The sequence below is a fragment of the Vanellus vanellus genome (assembly GCF_965231255.1).
Source record: "Vanellus vanellus genome assembly, chromosome: 12".
In the NCBI taxonomy this organism is placed as follows: Eukaryota; Metazoa; Chordata; class Aves; order Charadriiformes; family Charadriidae; genus Vanellus; species Vanellus vanellus.
Window position 1 is genome coordinate 1,332,111 of NC_138917.1, and position 17,276 is coordinate 1,349,386.

General features: G+C 40.0%; 1 protein-coding gene and 1 long non-coding RNA gene across 2 annotated transcripts in view; both read left to right on the plus strand.

Moving 5' to 3' along the window:
• Positions 1-609: 609 nt before the first annotated feature.
• On the plus strand, positions 610-11,552 carry LOC309676914. Its single transcript, XR_014269639.1, has 3 exons — positions 610-675; positions 840-985; positions 11,457-11,552. It is a non-coding gene; the product is annotated as an uncharacterized lncRNA (long non-coding RNA).
• Positions 11,553-13,496: 1,944 nt separating this feature from the next.
• Positions 13,497-17,276, plus strand: part of GPI (glucose-6-phosphate isomerase) — a 32,400-nt gene continuing 28,620 nt past the window's right edge. Inside the window, exon 1 of the mRNA XM_082489315.1 lies at positions 13,497-13,739. Within this exon, the coding sequence (XP_082345441.1) occupies positions 13,597-13,739 (143 nt within the window). The 5' untranslated portion in view covers positions 13,497-13,596. The remainder of the gene's footprint in view (positions 13,740-17,276) is intronic.

Consider the following 17,276-nt stretch of genomic DNA (forward strand, 5'->3'; position numbering starts at 1 on the left):
AGGAAGGTACGCAGGAATTCCCGCAGGCGCAGTCTAAGCCCCCACCGGGCTGCCCGCACACGGGTCACAGCGGCGGGAGGAGGAGGAGGAGGAGGAGGAGGAGGAGGAGGAGGAGGTGGGGGGGAAGCCGTGCCGAGGCTGTCCCCGCCGCCACAGGGCCGGCGCGGCCTCCCTGCGGGCCGGGGTTCCTCACAGGCGCGGCCGGCGCCACCGCCACCCCCGCGGCCCGGGGGGGCTCCCCCGAGGACGCTGTGGCCGCCCTCTGCCTCAGCGCCCTCCCGGGGAAGGAGGAGCGGCGGTAAACGCCGTCCGTGGTGGCAGCCCCGGTGAGCTTCGGGCTGGTGGACGGGCCCCCCCCTCACCGCGGCCGGGGGAAGGCCGAACGGGCGGCGGAGCTCACTCACCTGCCCGCGACGAGCCCCCGCCGCGCCGCGCGGTCAGCCCCGCTCTGTGTACTCCGGAAACGGCGGCTCCTCCGCCGGGCGCCGGGGAGGGGCCGGGCCGGGCCGGGGGGCGGGCGGAGCCGCGAGTGACAGCGGGAAGGGGAAGGCGGGAGAGGGCGGGCCGGGGGGCGGCCGCCGGCGGGGGGGGGGGGACGGCGGTGGCACTGGGGGTCCCCTGAGGCGGCGGTCTGAGGGAAGAGGGGGGGGGCGGCGGCGGGGCCGTCCCGTCCCGGTGAGGGGGTGACAGGAGCGGGCCGCGGCTGCCCGGGGTGCGGGAGAAGGAGGGTGAGGGACGACCAGGCAGAGGGAGAAGGGGACAAAAATTAACCAGTGATTTTTTAATATAAATATTTATATGAAATAAGGAGTTTTCTCCTTGTGTTGTTTTGTGGTCAGGTGCGGCGTCCTTCCCCAGTAGAGCCATTGGCGATGGAGGCGGCCGGCGGCACCTGCAAAGCGCCGGATTCCTCTTCCGACCAAAATGGCCAGCTGGAGAAACCAGAATTCAGCGCTGCCGGCCCATGGATTTACTTGGGAATTAGGTAAAACGCGCAAAAATTATCTCAAAGTGGACATAATTGCCAGGGTGCCACCAGCTTTAGGAATTATCGGAAACAGGCCCGGTCTGTGAAGGCTTTGCTGTGTGAGCTCAAACTGGTTTGTTATTTCTCTGGCTTAATGCAGATTTTATACAGAAAAGTTTGCCGTGCGTCACGATGTATTTTCAAATCCTATTTCCGTAGAAACAGCCTTCTGTTAATCCTGTCTTACTTAGTCGAAACTAATTATTTTTTATTTCCAAGGCCTGTTTAGAATCTTACATTTTAAATGGAACAAGCATTTAATTACGTATAGAAAGGCCTGGTAGAAGTTAGAAAATAAGGTAACGTGTAATAGTGGGAGAGCAGTTAAAAGTTGTCGGAATATATGTAAGCAAAAATTTTGTCTACAGGGCTAAGCATCTGATCATCTGGCTCTAATTCCTCCCCAAAAAGAACCCAAACCCACACACTTGGATATGATAGTAATAAAGTGAAAATAACAGTAATTTCCACTAGTTTCAGTGCTGCTAATCAGAAAACTCTGTGGGAAGAAGTGAAATTGTCAATTTATTGGACACCTTCTGGCCACAAGCTAGAAATAGTCCTCAAGCAGTGTCTGTGGGGAGCTGCCTAGGAGCAATCTGTGGCTTTGTTTCCTTCTCCTAACAGATGGTTGCTGGCAGACTGGGCTCCTCATCAGCGCGTTCCCTCCGAACTTTCCTGATTCTTGCATGTCTACTAAGCGTGTCTCTTCCTAGTAAATTTAGCCCTCAAATTAAGAAATACCTGGGAAATACTTGGAAAGCACGCAAGGGAACAGAAGGCTGTCATATTGTTGGCTCCTTCAAGAGGGAGGGGTGTTGGAGTATTCTTTGTACTGGAAGAGTGCAATAAAGGGCTGGAGAAAGTACCTTTTTTCTTTTTTTTTTTTTTTCTGCTTTAAACTAAATGGTAGATGAAACATTCATGTAAAAAAAAAAGATAAAAAAGACTGATGGGGTTTCAACAAGTTTTTAATTGGACAGAAGTATAGGTATGAAGTGGAAAAACTGAGTCTAAAGGAAGTCAGAAGGAGCTGAAGAGGAAGGGAAAGAGAAAAGAAAATACTGGGATGTATTTCCTTCCTCCCAGGCTGCATACTGAGGCTACACCTTAAAAGTAATCAAAAAAAAGACCCACAAAATATCTTCTATTTTTTGTTTTTATGTTGTTTGGGGTTTTTTAAAGAATGAAGAGAGAGCATTTAACAGACACAAACAGACATGTACTTTTAACGATAATTACATTTCCTGTCCTTGGGAAGCAGCGTGGTCAGGCTGGAGCTTTTCAGCTCTCCAGGAGCTCAGATGTTGCTCTTGTGCTGAGGTTGTGTCACGTAGCCAGTGCAGAGCAGTGCCAGGGACCGTTGTAGAATGATGCAGACCATCAGGAGTTAGGAAGGCAAACGTTACCACTCGCACTTGAGTCTTGTTGTGTGTCCAGTCCGGGCCTTTCCAAAAAGAAATCTAGAACCCCTGCTGAGCTATGCCATTTCCCACCTGCAAACCTTTCTGCTCTCCAGGCCACGTACCTTGCAGTTCTTGGTTTTACGAAGAGCGTGATACAGTGCTTACAGGATCACAACCATCTCCTGCCCTGATGAATAGCTGGCAAATTCTATTGCAGTAGCTGATGGCCGTCCACCAGAACTTATTCAATCGTGCTATGTGTTTTACCAACGTGCAGCTTTACCAGTAGATCCCCAAACCACATAAGCCACGCTGACTAAAGCAAACTGTATTCACAGGTTTTACAGACCTAGTCTTACAGTTCGATACGATGCACGAACATGTTCTTTCACACTGTCAGGAGGTGTCCAAATCTGCTCCGTATTTTGTTATCCTAGTGATTTAAATGAATTCGGTGGATCTGTGCAGAATTTTGTTGTCAATGCTAACAGTGGAGTTACACACAATAAGTGTATTTTTTATTTCAATTTGCCGGATTTATTTACGTAGTATTATCATTTTTTTTACAGTGCTATATAACAACTTTTAACACATAAGCGTCTCTAAAGATCAGCATTTCATTTGAAATTTATTACAGCTTAAGTTTATAGATTAAGAGCATAAAGGCACAGAAGACTGGTAATAATCCTAGCCCTAAAGCTAATATGCCTTAACCAGATGGTAGGAATTCGAGACAGACTGAGAAATAAATAGGAAGTTCACACTTCTTAATACGAACAGAGTATGAAAACATTCCATTCAGCACAAATGCATAATAACCAATGCAGAATAAAGAGGAAACTCTTAAGGACTAGAAAATATGTAGTGTAGATATCTATTGTGACATTGAACATTAAAATTATTTTCCTGAATGCTTACAAGACTATTTTTATACTGAATATTCTATTTTTTTTATTCTATGAATTCTAAATATTTTGAAAGATGGTGGCATGATTAACTATTTAGTGAAGTGATATGTATATTAGCATGGAATAGATGTATTCGGTTATATTTATGGTTTTCCTATCAGCATTACCTATCTGTGAAAAGTGCTTTCCAAGACCCTCAATGAGGAGGAAGGGAAGGAAACGGGTGCACTGTTTAAACAAAAGCTGTAACAATGTTGTTTAGAGAGAGAGGAAACCAGCTTTGGAATGTATTACGAGTACAACTTGATGTGGTGGGCTGCAGGAGGAAGAAATCGTTAGCTTGGGAAAAAAAGCAGCACTGGCACAATAGCCATGTGGGAATGTTAATAAGGATATGTGTATCAGCAAGGTGTGGGATAAGATTAGGAGGATGAATGTTACTAATAAAATCCCTCAAGAGTGGGTTGTCTTGTTAAAGGAAAAAGCTAATTTACCAGAGGTTGTTGTTTCTGTTAATCAGATAGAGATATGTTTAGGAAAAGGAAATGTGGGGAAAACCAGAGTGATTTTGGAAAACAGACTTGACCACTAACGTCCTATTGTATCAGCAGTGATTTTCCCTTTGTGGTCACTAATTACTGTGAATGCTGTAGTGATAGTATGTTTAAGTACAGGAAGAACAGCAGTAGTATTGCATTAATATTTGGACTGTGTATTTGCAGTTGGAGGGTGAGAGGCAATGAAAACACAGGTTTAGATTGAGGTATGTTATACGGTTTGTACAATATGTCACAGTCCTCGTGGCTCATAGCCTAACTTGCTCTTGCTGTCTGAATGTTTGACAATGCAGGCATACACGTAGGCAAATAAGACTTCTAAAAATACATTTCACAAATCATCCATTCCAGCTGTCAGGGTGAGAACAGTCCTTTTGTCCTGCAGCCCTGGACAACTAAAATCCTATTTCAGACAAGTGAAATGTAGTTATTTGCTGCCTGACAGGAAAGCTGCTGACCTATGCTTTATACCCCTCAGTACATTGACCAACCATTGTGTCCAACCTGAGGCTTAAAATGAGAATTGGCCTCTTGCCCAGCCTCTTTGTAAACACTACCAAATGGCAAAAGAAGTGCGTGGTTAGAGCCCCCGGCCTGCTGTTTGGAAAAATTCTTGCCCATTACCTCTGCAGGGCAAGTCCCACTTTGGAAAGAGTGAACATGACTGACTATATATGGCCACCTAAAAATAAAAATAGGGACAATCACCTTTTCTTGCCAGACAAATCAAAGATCCAGGTCACCTTAAAAAATCCTAGGCTGCAAGCCAATGATACCGGCTATAGGGAAAAAAGAAAAAAAAAAAAAAAAAAAAATCTCTTAATCCTACATGGATCAGTCCAGTTTTGATCGAAGTGAATGGAGGCCATTGACTTCAATTGACATTGGATGTGTCCCATGACCTTCTAGTTCATATATTTAGACTCCCCATACTAATCTTCTCTTCTGCAGGTCTGATGTCATCACCATTATTATAAGCAGAACTTGTCACTTGATTGACAGCAAATAACCTTTCCAAAAAGTAGCCAACGAGTAAGAATGTCTTGTAAGAGTGACATATGATCATGACTGCCTGCAGTCCATTTTTGTTTATAGGCAGTGGAAGAATTTCAGATATGTCTAAGGTCAGTGTCCCTACTCCAGAAATGAAGAAGTGTTTGTTTTTAAATTGCTGTTCTGCTTAAAAAGCTGTCTTCTAGTTGTGCAGAAATGGAGGACTAGACCCTGAAATAAATTCTTTGCCTGTTGTGACCAGCTAGGTGGGCACAGGGATGGAGTACTCCCAACTGGCTGCACAAAATGGTCATTGGCATTTCATATTTTTGCTTCAGAGAGTCAACTGCTTAAACATATGTACAATATTTTTTTTTTAATGTCTGGTGATTCAGATGTCTGGGATCTCATTTTGCTTGTTTTCTTGAAAACTTTCACAAAAAGGAATCAGCTTGCAAAACCACAAAAATGTGCTTCTCAGCCAGCTGGGGTAAAATAGTCTGCACGGCCATCTAAATCCTGGAGAAGTTTTTATATTTAAAAAAATTATTCTGGTGAGTAGCAAATGATTATGAATTCATCATTAGTTAGCCGTTAGCGGTTGGCTTAGAACTGTGCAAAGTATGCAGCAAATATGGAGGTGTTGAGAGAATATTTGTGAGACACAAAGAACTGTTGACATTTTGTAATACTAGATCTTAGAAGACTGTTATAAAACAGATATGTTGTAAATGTGTGAATGAGAACTAGACTGATTTTCTTTTTTTTAAACTTAGAGATGAATATAACATTTAATTATATTCCATTCTAAGGTGGTGACTAAGAGTAAAATATAATTGTATTCAATTGACCTAACTTATTAATAGGGTATTTAGGGCTTCTAATATAATAGAGTCTAAACACTCTAAGTGTTTAGAAGTGGTGAAACAAAATTTAGAATTAATTCTAGAACATTTATAAACAGGTATCAAAAAATAGTATCGTTTCTACTAAATGTTTGAAATTAGAGGATACCTGCCAAATTATGTTTTTTTGTTTGACCTTGTACAACTGATTGCAATGAGGTGTTATGTATGTTTCAGATAACAGAATTTTACTTTTTCAGTAAGTGTTTTATATTGGACATATAATTCTTATTTTAATAGTCTATACTAAACATGGTACCATATGAATGGTGAATTTTAGATTATTTGGTTTAAGTTATGTTTATATAAATACACCAAAAATATATATGTTTATAAATATATATAAATATTTAAAGTGGTATAGAAAGAAGCCTAAATGGTAGTTTTAAAGAATTTCCATGTGGTAGGATTGTTGCAGGGGGACTGAACAGGGCACCAAATGCAATTGCATTGCCTTAGTTTCTGTTGGGTCACTGTAACAAAGGCACCTTTATTTCAACTGCCTTAGCGGTACTGTTATTACCTTTTGCCTATACAGATTATTTTATATCGTGGAAAACTGCCAAATAAGGAGTAATTTTGTAATGGAGAACATGGAATTATGAAAGGAGGTTGAACAGAAGGATAACAGAGAAACATGTAAGCCAGTTATCTCATGGTTGAAACTTTGCTAAATTACTTGATAACATACAGAAAAGTGTAGTAGATAAAGCTGTGATCTGGTGCAGGCATGACATGTGAATGAACTAGTCTTTTCTCTAGAGTTTCTTCATTAATTACAGAAATACTCAAAGGCCCCAACTGGGATTGGGATTTAAGTAATCCACTTACAGGAAGACATTTCTCACGAACAACAAAATACGAGACTGACAAAGCCTCCTTCAGAAATGACTCTTGCTAAGCTCCTCTGCAGAGCCTCTTTTGGGTGTCCTGTCCAAACCGCTCCAGGTCTACTGGTGACATCATGAAATGTGAGATGCCCATGAGCTAGTCTTTGGCCACGATGGAGCTTTGGCCACCTGTCTGTCCTATGCTTGAGAAGATATTCAGGATGTTGACAGAGGAGAGTGAGACTTATCTACTAAAACTTGGCAACCCAGTCTCGTCTGCTTTCCAAGGGACCAGTGCAGCCAGCAATGCTTGATTGGCTGAGTACCATTTTCCTCTGGCTCCAACAGGAAAGCCAACGTAGCTGACTTCAGTGGCTGGTTTCAGGTTCTTGATTTGTTTAGTCGGCTTCTAGTGCTTTCATACTTTCTCTGTAACTGCAGCCAAGAGTGTATTTGGTTTGCTCGCGTTGTGGTGCACCACCTGGGCCTGGTTCTCCTTGATAAATCTGACATCAGGTTTGAGGAGGAACTCACTCTGCTCATCACTAAGCTGAAGTTGATGATATAGTGCATGGTCATTTTTTGTTTGCTTGCTTGCTTATTAAGCTTCCTCAGCCAAAATGGTGCACAGCTGGCTGTGTTATTAGCTGCAAGTGTCCTGCACTGCTGGACACACACCAAGAATACAGGAGCAGGTCTCAGAGTGTTTATGGTTTGCTCTACTGTTGACGTTTTCACAGTCCAGAAATTCCTTGGTTGGGTATTCATTGGCTTGAAGTTTGGGGGCTACCAGAAGTTATGTCTCTGGCATCCCACAATAATTTCAGGTCCTTCACCATCTTCCAAATGCACCAGGGCATCTAAGGCAGATAAAAGTCCTTCATGCCTGAGTGGGCGAGTCAAAGGTGCTCTGCACCCCTTTGTCTCCTTGCTTCAAGAGGTACATGCAAACCTCTCCACTGTCGTTTGGCTCCAAAGGTCCTGATACATCTGGCATTAATATAAATCGTATGTAGCTTTGTTGAAATTGCTAGTTGTGCTTCACAGCTCTTTTGCATGACATTTAATTAGTTGCAGTATTGTAAAAGGAGGTATGCAAAGCTACCAAGTCTGTATCAGACTATCGGATCACACAGTTCTTGCTGGTGCAAGAGGCAGGAAACAAAACATCAGTCCCACAAGAACTGCACATATGCAGTGTGCGGCTCTTGTGTGAGTTGTCATATCTGTCAGCACGAGGGACCGTGAGACAACAGCCCTGTGGTAGCAACTGACAACTGGGGTTTGAGGGAAGAAAGAATTTCAGCTTTGCGTGTGCACTGCTAAATAATTCAAAGCAGCAGATAAACAGTACCTACAGGTGTGTTTCTTTTTTTAATTTCACACTGATGAATCAAGATACTATAACCCAAATATATATACTTTAGGTCTTCTTAGGCACACAGCATCAAGCCAACAGTTACTAAAAGAGAAGGGAGTAGTAAAACAATCTGTAGGCCGTGTAAATTCTATACATCAGTTGTTTTCTGTTGTTGGATTTTGCATATGCTAGCTTTCTTTTGAAATTCCAAGAGTTGGAGTGAGGAAACGATATGATATGGATCTTTCAAAGTTAAGCTTTGATAGTGGTATTGAGTGTCAACACACTGTACATACATCTCAAGGATCTTTGTAATTCCAAGAGAGGGAAGATGAGAAGGCAATAAATAATAGGATACGGAGTATATTTTTCCCTTTTTAATGGAAGAATATTTCAGTCATGGGGATGTAGTTGACAGATGTTCAGTTTAGCATAAAAGTGAAAGGAAAAGAAAAGAGATTGAAATGCCTAGTCATGTAGGAAATAAAAAAAACCTAATTAGTAAGGGAACTCATTAGTTAGGGAGCCTGTTGCAAATTTGTTACAATAAAGTAGCTTATGCTTAGCTTCCTCTAAGTAAGCTAAATACATGCTGCCTCAATATGAAATAAAGGTAATATAGAATGATAAGCCCATCATTTTTGGTATTTCCCTAATGCTAGCTGTAATCAGTTTTTATCCAGCTCAAAGACAACCTTAAAATATGCCAATAAATGCATACGTACACGCACAGGTACACACACACATATTTGTCTTAGCTGTAATTGTTACCACAGATATCATGAGAGATAAATGAATTACCTGATTTTATGAAAATTGATATGATAAAAATACACAGAGTTGATTTGTCATATTTAACTTTGTTTTTCACCATACCGAAGGCTACAAATAGAAGATAAACTGCAGTAGCATCGGGGCTTATAAATAGCATTCTGAGTTGGGGACACGATGCAGATGTAAATATTTTCTCTTCTGTACAGATTTGGAGATAATTCTGTCCTGTCATAGAGACTGTATCAGATAATAGTCATAAAAGTAGTGAAAACCTTATATCATCGTGCTCTTCAATTAAAATGTACAACATGTACATCTATCCCCCAATCTAGAGAACAAACAACCTGTAGAGTTGTTGAGGTAACATGATTTGCTATTTTCTGGAATAACTGTCCACAAACCTGTGGCCGTGACCCGTGAGCCAATTAACAAACTTGACTATGTACGCAGGGTGACCCCAGTGATGCTTTCAGAAAAGTAGGATTTGGGGATTAGACACATTTGTCCCTGACAGGAGTTGTGGTTTTCTCCTCATATGGATTAAATAACATACAGTCTTCAGAGTTGCTAATTTTGGCCTTCTGATTACAAGTTCCATGCAACTTCATGTTTTGCTTCATCTGACGATTCTAGGAGTGGTGGTTTCCTGAGAAAATCAAGCTCATAATACTTCAGGACATTCTCTCTCATGGTTTTTGTGCATGTAGGATTGGCAAACCAGCACAGTACATAATAAGAATGAAGTTCAATCCATAGTGGTTTTATACCCTATGTTTTTAAGAGTGTGTAATCATTTTTCTGAAAATACATAAACAGCAATCTTTGTAAAGCTCATTTCTCCAGCTGTACAATGGTATACATGTAATTTGGGGATTTCCAGCCATAACTATAGTAGCAGTAAGAGAAGATATTTAAAGCCTGCTAGCTTCACTCATGTTTTCACTTAATGATTTTTAAAATCATGGTGCTGATCTTGCAGTGAGATCCATTTACTCATAGATCTCATTGAAGGCCCAGGACCTGCAGTTAATAATCTTCCATTCTGTGTCTAATTGCACTCCCATTTTACATAAAATAAATGGGGGGATTTGTTTCAAGGTCAGCAATTTATGAATTAAGAATAATTACTTGTAAATATCTTCAAAATCCAATTCAATAGGAATTGGAAAACCTCAAAAATGCAAAGATCTGGAGAGTTTTCCCCCTGCAAAATTGCATGTGAGCATGAAGAATGAGGTACAAAGTTGGATCTGTAATTTAAGAGCCTGCAATTATTTGCGTTGTAGTCATTTGTGCCCTCTGCATGACCATACCCTTTTAAATTCAAGCAGTCTGATAATACACACAAGCAAAAAAATACAGGCAGGTATTTCAAACAGAATCTGTAGAAAGAACAACATTAACATGTAGATCTTTTTGAAAAGATTCAGTCTACAGAACTTGGATTTTAAAGAGAGATAACTGGCAAAAGAATCAGGCTCATCTGATGTGCACGGGAACAAATATCAACCTGAAGGGTAGGCATCTTCTAAAACAAAATCTACATTACCAGAGAACTTCCTTGAACTGAAGCAAGCTGCAAGATGGGCCAATTTCTTAAAATATTAATAGTAAATTTTGATGAGACATTCTCATTGTGCTTTCACTGGTGCAGATTCATTAAATTGCAATGATAATAAATCTTGAGAGGTTAAGGTTCTAAATGAGTATCAAAGGATTGTTTCTGGGTTTTTTTAAGACCCCGAGATTTGTTTGGCATGTAGCTGAACAATGATTTCTCTTTGCTGGCAGTCCGGTTTACGTTACTGGACTGTGTGCTGCTGTACACCAAATGGCATTGTCCAATTGGGGTTTATTTTTAGGCTGCTCTGGAGCAGATGCAGGCTGGCACATCACTGCTCGCTCCAGTGCTGTGTGTTGCGTTCCCAGCAGGAGCCCTGCTGAGAGGGGAGGAAGGAACATAGTCGCAGAAATCATAGCAGTGCGAAGTACAAGGCTCACAACTCTGCCTTAGCGGGTCAGCTGCCAAGAATTACTGCGATGAACAGTACTTTGAAGCTGTCTTTGCCTCCCATTGGGGACTCAATTTACAATTGAAAAATCAGACGTAGGAAATTTGCTAGAACTTTTAATTAATATGCACATGACCAAAACAGTTAAAAGTCACCTCCTATTTGGCACTGCCAGTTCCTAACCCCCAGACGTGGTATGCTGTTCGCTGCAGTGATGATGAACATTTAAAGTAGTGAGCATCAGACTCACTGATCTCACTCTGAGATCAGACCCTATGATCAGACCCTCACATAGGGTGTTTCACCTGTGTGAAACATAGGTTCAGACCCTATGTTTCAGGGTCTGATGACCCTATGACTGCAAAAAATATATTTTTCTAGAAACCAAAATAACTTATATGTCTGTATTAAACCATTTCTGTTGTGAAAAGTACTTTTAATCTGGAAACATGTAGCATTTTTCTCTAAATAGTATGTTTTAAGAGATTTCCTCTCTATTGTATAGTATATATGCAAAATAAGAACAATATGTAATATTTATATAACTCCACATAATTATAATAATTAATATTTTATTAATGCTAATATAATGTATCATAAATACAACAATTACCTGGAAAAGTAATAGTTATGGGAACTGGCATAATTCCACTAACATCAAAATGAATTTCCCATTGTTTTCAGTGGAACCACGTTTTACCTAACTGATTGGCTCAGCTTATGAAAACAAGAGACAACGATGGACCTGCAAACCAGGCTTGCGCAACGATTTTCTCCGTGAACTTGGCAAGTGCTTTTACTGTGAATATAGTCAAAAAGTATACATAATTTAACAACTTTGCTATCTTCCTACATGAAAAAAAACTCTGCTTGATTTATTTTTAGATGAGTATTTTTCCCATCTTATTAGTGTGACACCACTAACGCAGTTACAATAGAGTAAGTTTCCTGGCCATTGCATCATTAGCAGAATTATTAATTGTACTTCCTGAATTTCTATTAATTTTCACATTGAAGTCAGCAATAGTAACTTTTAATATTAAATGGACCATGCTGACAACTAGTAAATACGTAGATCTTTACTGAAACTGTAAACCAAATGTAATATAAAAATCAAAGGAGGGAGGCACCATTGCTGTTCTTCCAGTCACCTTTCAGAGTAAAAATCTCATTTCAGCTTCTCTGCTTGTAAAGGGAAAGAAACACTGAATTGCAAGAGACCGGGTGAAGTTTATATGCAATGTCTAAAAATACTACAGAAGGAATTTACCTGTCAGCATGGATTACACAAAAAAAAAAAAGCAGAAAAAGCTTTCTGCATACAGTTGGCTTCCCAGAATACACAAAAAGAATACGTGCACTCAGAGTTGCTTTTGTGCATCCACTGGAACCTGGGTGATTGCAGGCCATCACGGTGCAGTCTTTCAGATCGAGCAGAAATCTTGGCTGCATTTGAAAGGGGCAGTCCCACCATGCCCTCAGCCTGTGCTGCTACTCGCGCTGTACATGCAGGAATGTTCTTGATGCTGTGTGCTGCGCCTGGTGATAAGGCTTGAATAAGAGTCTTCTGCCTTTTTTTATCCTTTTTGCCAGAGGTCTTTTGGGAAAGAGAAAGATTTTTGCATGGACACTAAACTGGAGTCCAAGTAAGCAGTCTGATGCTCCATAGCGTCATCTGCAGCTTAAAAATGACTATTGCACGGGGCCCGATTTTATTGCCATTGAAGTCACTGGTGTCTCAACGTTTTCACTTGTGTTCCTGTATTAATGTTTATGGCACAATTGCCAACTGACCATGAAATTTTAGCCTCAAGTCACACATCAGTATCTGAAGTGATTTAGTCCTATTCAAGTAAGTATTCTTGACCACCGTTAAAAGCTCTGATTTCTGTAGCAGTGGACATTAGTGAAAATTCACTGATAGTTCTTTGCTCATTATTCAAAAGAATACCCTTGCTTTTTGTAGTAGTATTTGATATAACATAACAGTAAATGATGAGTAAATTTCCTGCCTGGTTAAAATCCATGGTGTATAGAGGAATTGTACCCAAGATGAATGTATTCCTATGCTACCAGAATAGATTTAAATCTGGTAGCCAGTAATTGTTTCATATAACAAAAAATAGCAGTCTGTTAGAACCAAGACATTTTAGAGACACTGTGACTTGGTAGCTTTAGCAAAACAATAGTTAACTGAAAAGGAGATTTTTTTCTGTGCTAATAGAAGTGATACAATGTCACGAGTTGTAAATTCAGGAAACATATCTTCTAAAACTAATTCTTAAAAGAGCTCTACACCTCTCCAAAGTGTAGGATTTTACTGTTGGGTTTGGCTTCCATGATCAGATAAACAGTAGTGCCTGTGCTCCTCTCAAAAGAAATACATAGTTTAACTACACATGCATCTTAGCGGAGACAAGAGACCCAAATGTGACAAAAAGGAAATTGCTCTCATCTTACAGAGTTTGATTAAAGCTTTAGGCATAGAGCTTTTAAAATGACAAATGCTCAATGAAATAATATTATGTCTTTATACTCCAGAGCACTATTAATCTGAGGTTTCAGGACTTTAAGAAATGTTAATTAACTAGTTCCCATTGATGTAAAGTGTTACCATTACAGTCATTTTGTGGGCTGATAACTGAAGCATGGAAATAGTAGGTTCTTTAAAAAGGATGAGATGGGGGTTCTCTTCCATGTGTATTCCCTGTCAGGTATTTACAGAGATGTTAACCGCTTATGGATCTTCCATGTAGTTAGCCCAAAAGGAGCAGGAACAATTTTCAGAGAAACTGCGAACAACTTCAGTTGTACCCAAAGAAGGATGTTAATGCAGCCTGAAGCTTTGTGTTGGATGCTTGGGAGCCCGAATATGACAGCTAAGAAGCCAGGCAGTGTTCTTAAGGATTTGAAGCAGTTGCATATTCAAGGAAAGAACAGAGACCCTGTTGGCTATTCTGCAGGAAGGTAAAGGTTTGCATCGCTTCTTTTTTTTTTTTTTTTTTTTTCCCAGAAAGTTGCCTGCTATAACTAGGGTAAATACTGTGCAAATTAGGAAGCCACTGTTAGGTCTATCGAAATGCATCTCTGCACAGGCTTGCTGAAATCTATTTGTGATTTCAGTATAATTAAAGAATGTGATCACTGCAGAATATGACTCACAACAGAAATTCTGGGTGGTGTAGGTATAGGAATTGTTCAGCTGATAGACGTTTAGCCTAATGTCTTGTTACCAACAGAAGCCATTAGCAGATGATTTGGAGGAAGGTGTAGAAGACCCATAGGTAATGAATAATCTGCTGTACATATTAGATATCAACCTAATCTTAAATCCGTTTTGAATGTTAAAACCCTGAAGCATGGCATTCTCATATACTTCCCACAATTTCTTCCTCAAAGAAATACCTATTTTCAAGTATTGCTGGTAACAATTTAACCACTGAAACTCTTTTTGAATCTTGTGAAATTGTTGGTCTTGATTTCCCTTAACAATAAGTTCTGTAATATAATTACATGCTTATACTATTTTATTATTTTAGCATCTCACAACAAATTTCCTCTTGTTTTCCTGTTACAAGACAGCAAGAGCTGAAGTTTAAAATCTTTTCTGTAATATTCTGTAATTTTCACGGGGTTTTTTAATCACAGTCACAGAATCATAGAATCATAGAATTGTTGAGGTTGGAAGGGACATTTAAGATCATCAAGTCCAACCATTAAAGGTCCAACATTTCAGGCCTGATTCATTTTAAGGGTAAAAACCAAACATCTTTCAGTTTGCCTTTTATCTGGCCCAGGTCATTCTTCTCATCCTTCTTTTAATTTCATCTAGCTTTGCAGTATCCTTTATTGAGGCCTTCGCAGCCCCTATCATTACACTTTCTTCCAGATGAAGATGTCAATACTGATTTCTCTAACATTCTTCAACTTACTCATTATCACTCTTCTTATGCATCCCAACATTTTGTTTATTTGTTTCGACCACAGCTAAACGTGACCTCAGTCAGTTTTCTAAGCTGATACACTTTTTTAGAATGCTGTGAATCATATAACTCCTGTTCTTCCATTCCATAGCACAATACTTTGTAGTTATCAAAATTGAGCTTTGCTCACCATCAGTCTGCCTATGTGATGTTGTCTAGTTGGGTCTTTTGAAATTCTTTCTAGTCCTCTCTAACCTTAATATAAATAGTCTGTCATCTACAGATTTTGCTGCTCGCTTTTCAGATCTTTGCTTTTTTTCCAGATCAGTAATAAGTATGTTAAATCACAGGAACTATTATTTTACTTAGTAAAATTGCGAATATAATTCTAATATAAAAAAGCTCTAGTTTGACAATTTTTGTGTCTCTGAGAAAAGTTAGCTTGTTTCCTACCTGTGTTTTAAACTCTTATTGCCATTACCCATTTTAGAATGCCGAGTAATTAAAATGTGGTGGCTTAATGCTCATTTATACCCTGGCTCCATTTTTCATAGATGAAAAGCTATCTGTAATAATAAGAAACTTACAGAAAATATCTCTATTGTGGACCATGCTTCTGACATAATCGGAATTTTTTTTCCCACCATAGTACAATTTATGTTCTTAGGAAGCCTGTGTTCCAGGGGTTTTAGACCACACAACTATTTCCCTAAAAGGAGAAAGATGCCTTATTAAAAAAAATATAACTTCGAACTTTTGAAACTTGAGTTTTACATGTATAGAAAAAAAGAAGTCGGTGCTTTGGGCAAATCTCTAGTATTTTAAGGGTGACATCTTTCAAAAATGTTGATGAAAAATGTTGTTTAGTGAAACTACTGAATTTCCCATAACCTTCAATTGGAGATGGGCCTCCACTGATGGCATTCAAAAGCACTGCCCCTGTCTATAATCATTAAAACAAGTGATGTTCATAATGTTTTTTTCAGAACGATTATGTTTGTGTGACATCATTACGAGAGGAGTAGTGCATTTTGCAATTCTCTGGTGAGGTCAGGGGGAAGTCCATAGGACCGCATGCAGATCCCAAATTCTCAGTGCAGTATTGCCATCTGTTGGTAACTGCTTGGCAAAGCTGCAGAAGAGCTGCTCCAAAGCCTTGGACAATGAACTGCCACGCTGACTTGCTGTAGATTATTACTGTTTTGTGCTTCCAAAAGGCTGTGCGTCCTTGGCAGGGCATTTGCCCTGTCCTGCTGCATTGCTGGGGAACTGGCTGGACAGGACAGGACAGGGGCCCTCTGGCTCCCAGCTCTGGCCCAGGTTCTTCAGACCCTCTTCCACATTTCAAGCTACTACCCAAGGCAAAGTCTGTGATGATCAGGCAGCAATATTTAAGAACCCTCCCTGCCCCTCTGAGGGGGAAAGAGAAGGGAGTGGAATCTGCAAAATTTCTCTGCATGAGTTTTAAAACCTGTAAAACCTGCGACAGATAAAAAACATTAAAACCACAGTTCTACTTTCTAACCAAGAAGTGTTTGCATATCATAAATCTAATCAACGGCAATACTTTTTACTACAAAAGATATGGCGCAAGACCTGGAATCAGGAGTGTGGAGTTCAGTTCCAGCGACTCATTAGGAAACCCTCAGAGAACCATGTAGAGGTTCACTTTTTCAGCACTGCCAAGCCAAGATGCTCTGCAGCAAGTTTCAGGAGTGCCAAGCATCTGTACAGTGGAATCAAGATCTGATACCTCTGCACAAGATCCATCAATGTCCATGTTTCCTAAACATGCACATTCCAAAACTTTATCTAATGAACCAAAAGTCCTTATGAGGACTATGTGAACCATGCAATTACTACAACCAAACAATTACTACATACAGAAATTAATTCCAATAGACAAGCGATAAAACATAGAAATAATTAGCAGTGGGAGCCTTAAACAAAGTAATTGCCACCTGTGATTGCTGTCCTGACCATCAAGAAAGACTTAAAAAGTATTCTGAAAAGACAAGCCCAGGAATAAAAATGACAGGACAGAAAAAAACATTAATACAATGGAGACATTGATTTTACAATACATTGATGTTCTCCACACACACTACCTCGTGGCCCAAAGGAAAAGGGTAACTCCTGTTCTCTGTTCTATGTGAGTTCTATTACTTCTCCCCTTGCAAGTTTTCTCCACTGTTGCAGGTTCCAGGTACTCTCCCCCCCCGCCCCCAAATTGTTTAACTGATTTACCTAGCAAAGTTAAAGTCAGAGCAATTTCTTCCTGTCTATCCTTAGCATGGTTTGCTCACTCTGTGCCAGATCTGAAGAGTTTGTATCTATCACAGTCTGAGTAAAAATACTACTTCTCCTTGCAAGCCATCCCTTTCTTAAAAATTTAGGGCACTTAAATTTATAGAAATACTTAAAAATGTAGGTATAGATGATCAGCTCAAAATCAGGTCAAATATTTCAGAATTAGTACATTGACACAGTCAGTCCTGACCTCAGATTGCTACGTGCTTTTTTTCCTGAAGCCTCCTCCAATCTCATGAAACGTACGAGTTTCTTTGCTGATCTTTGCTGA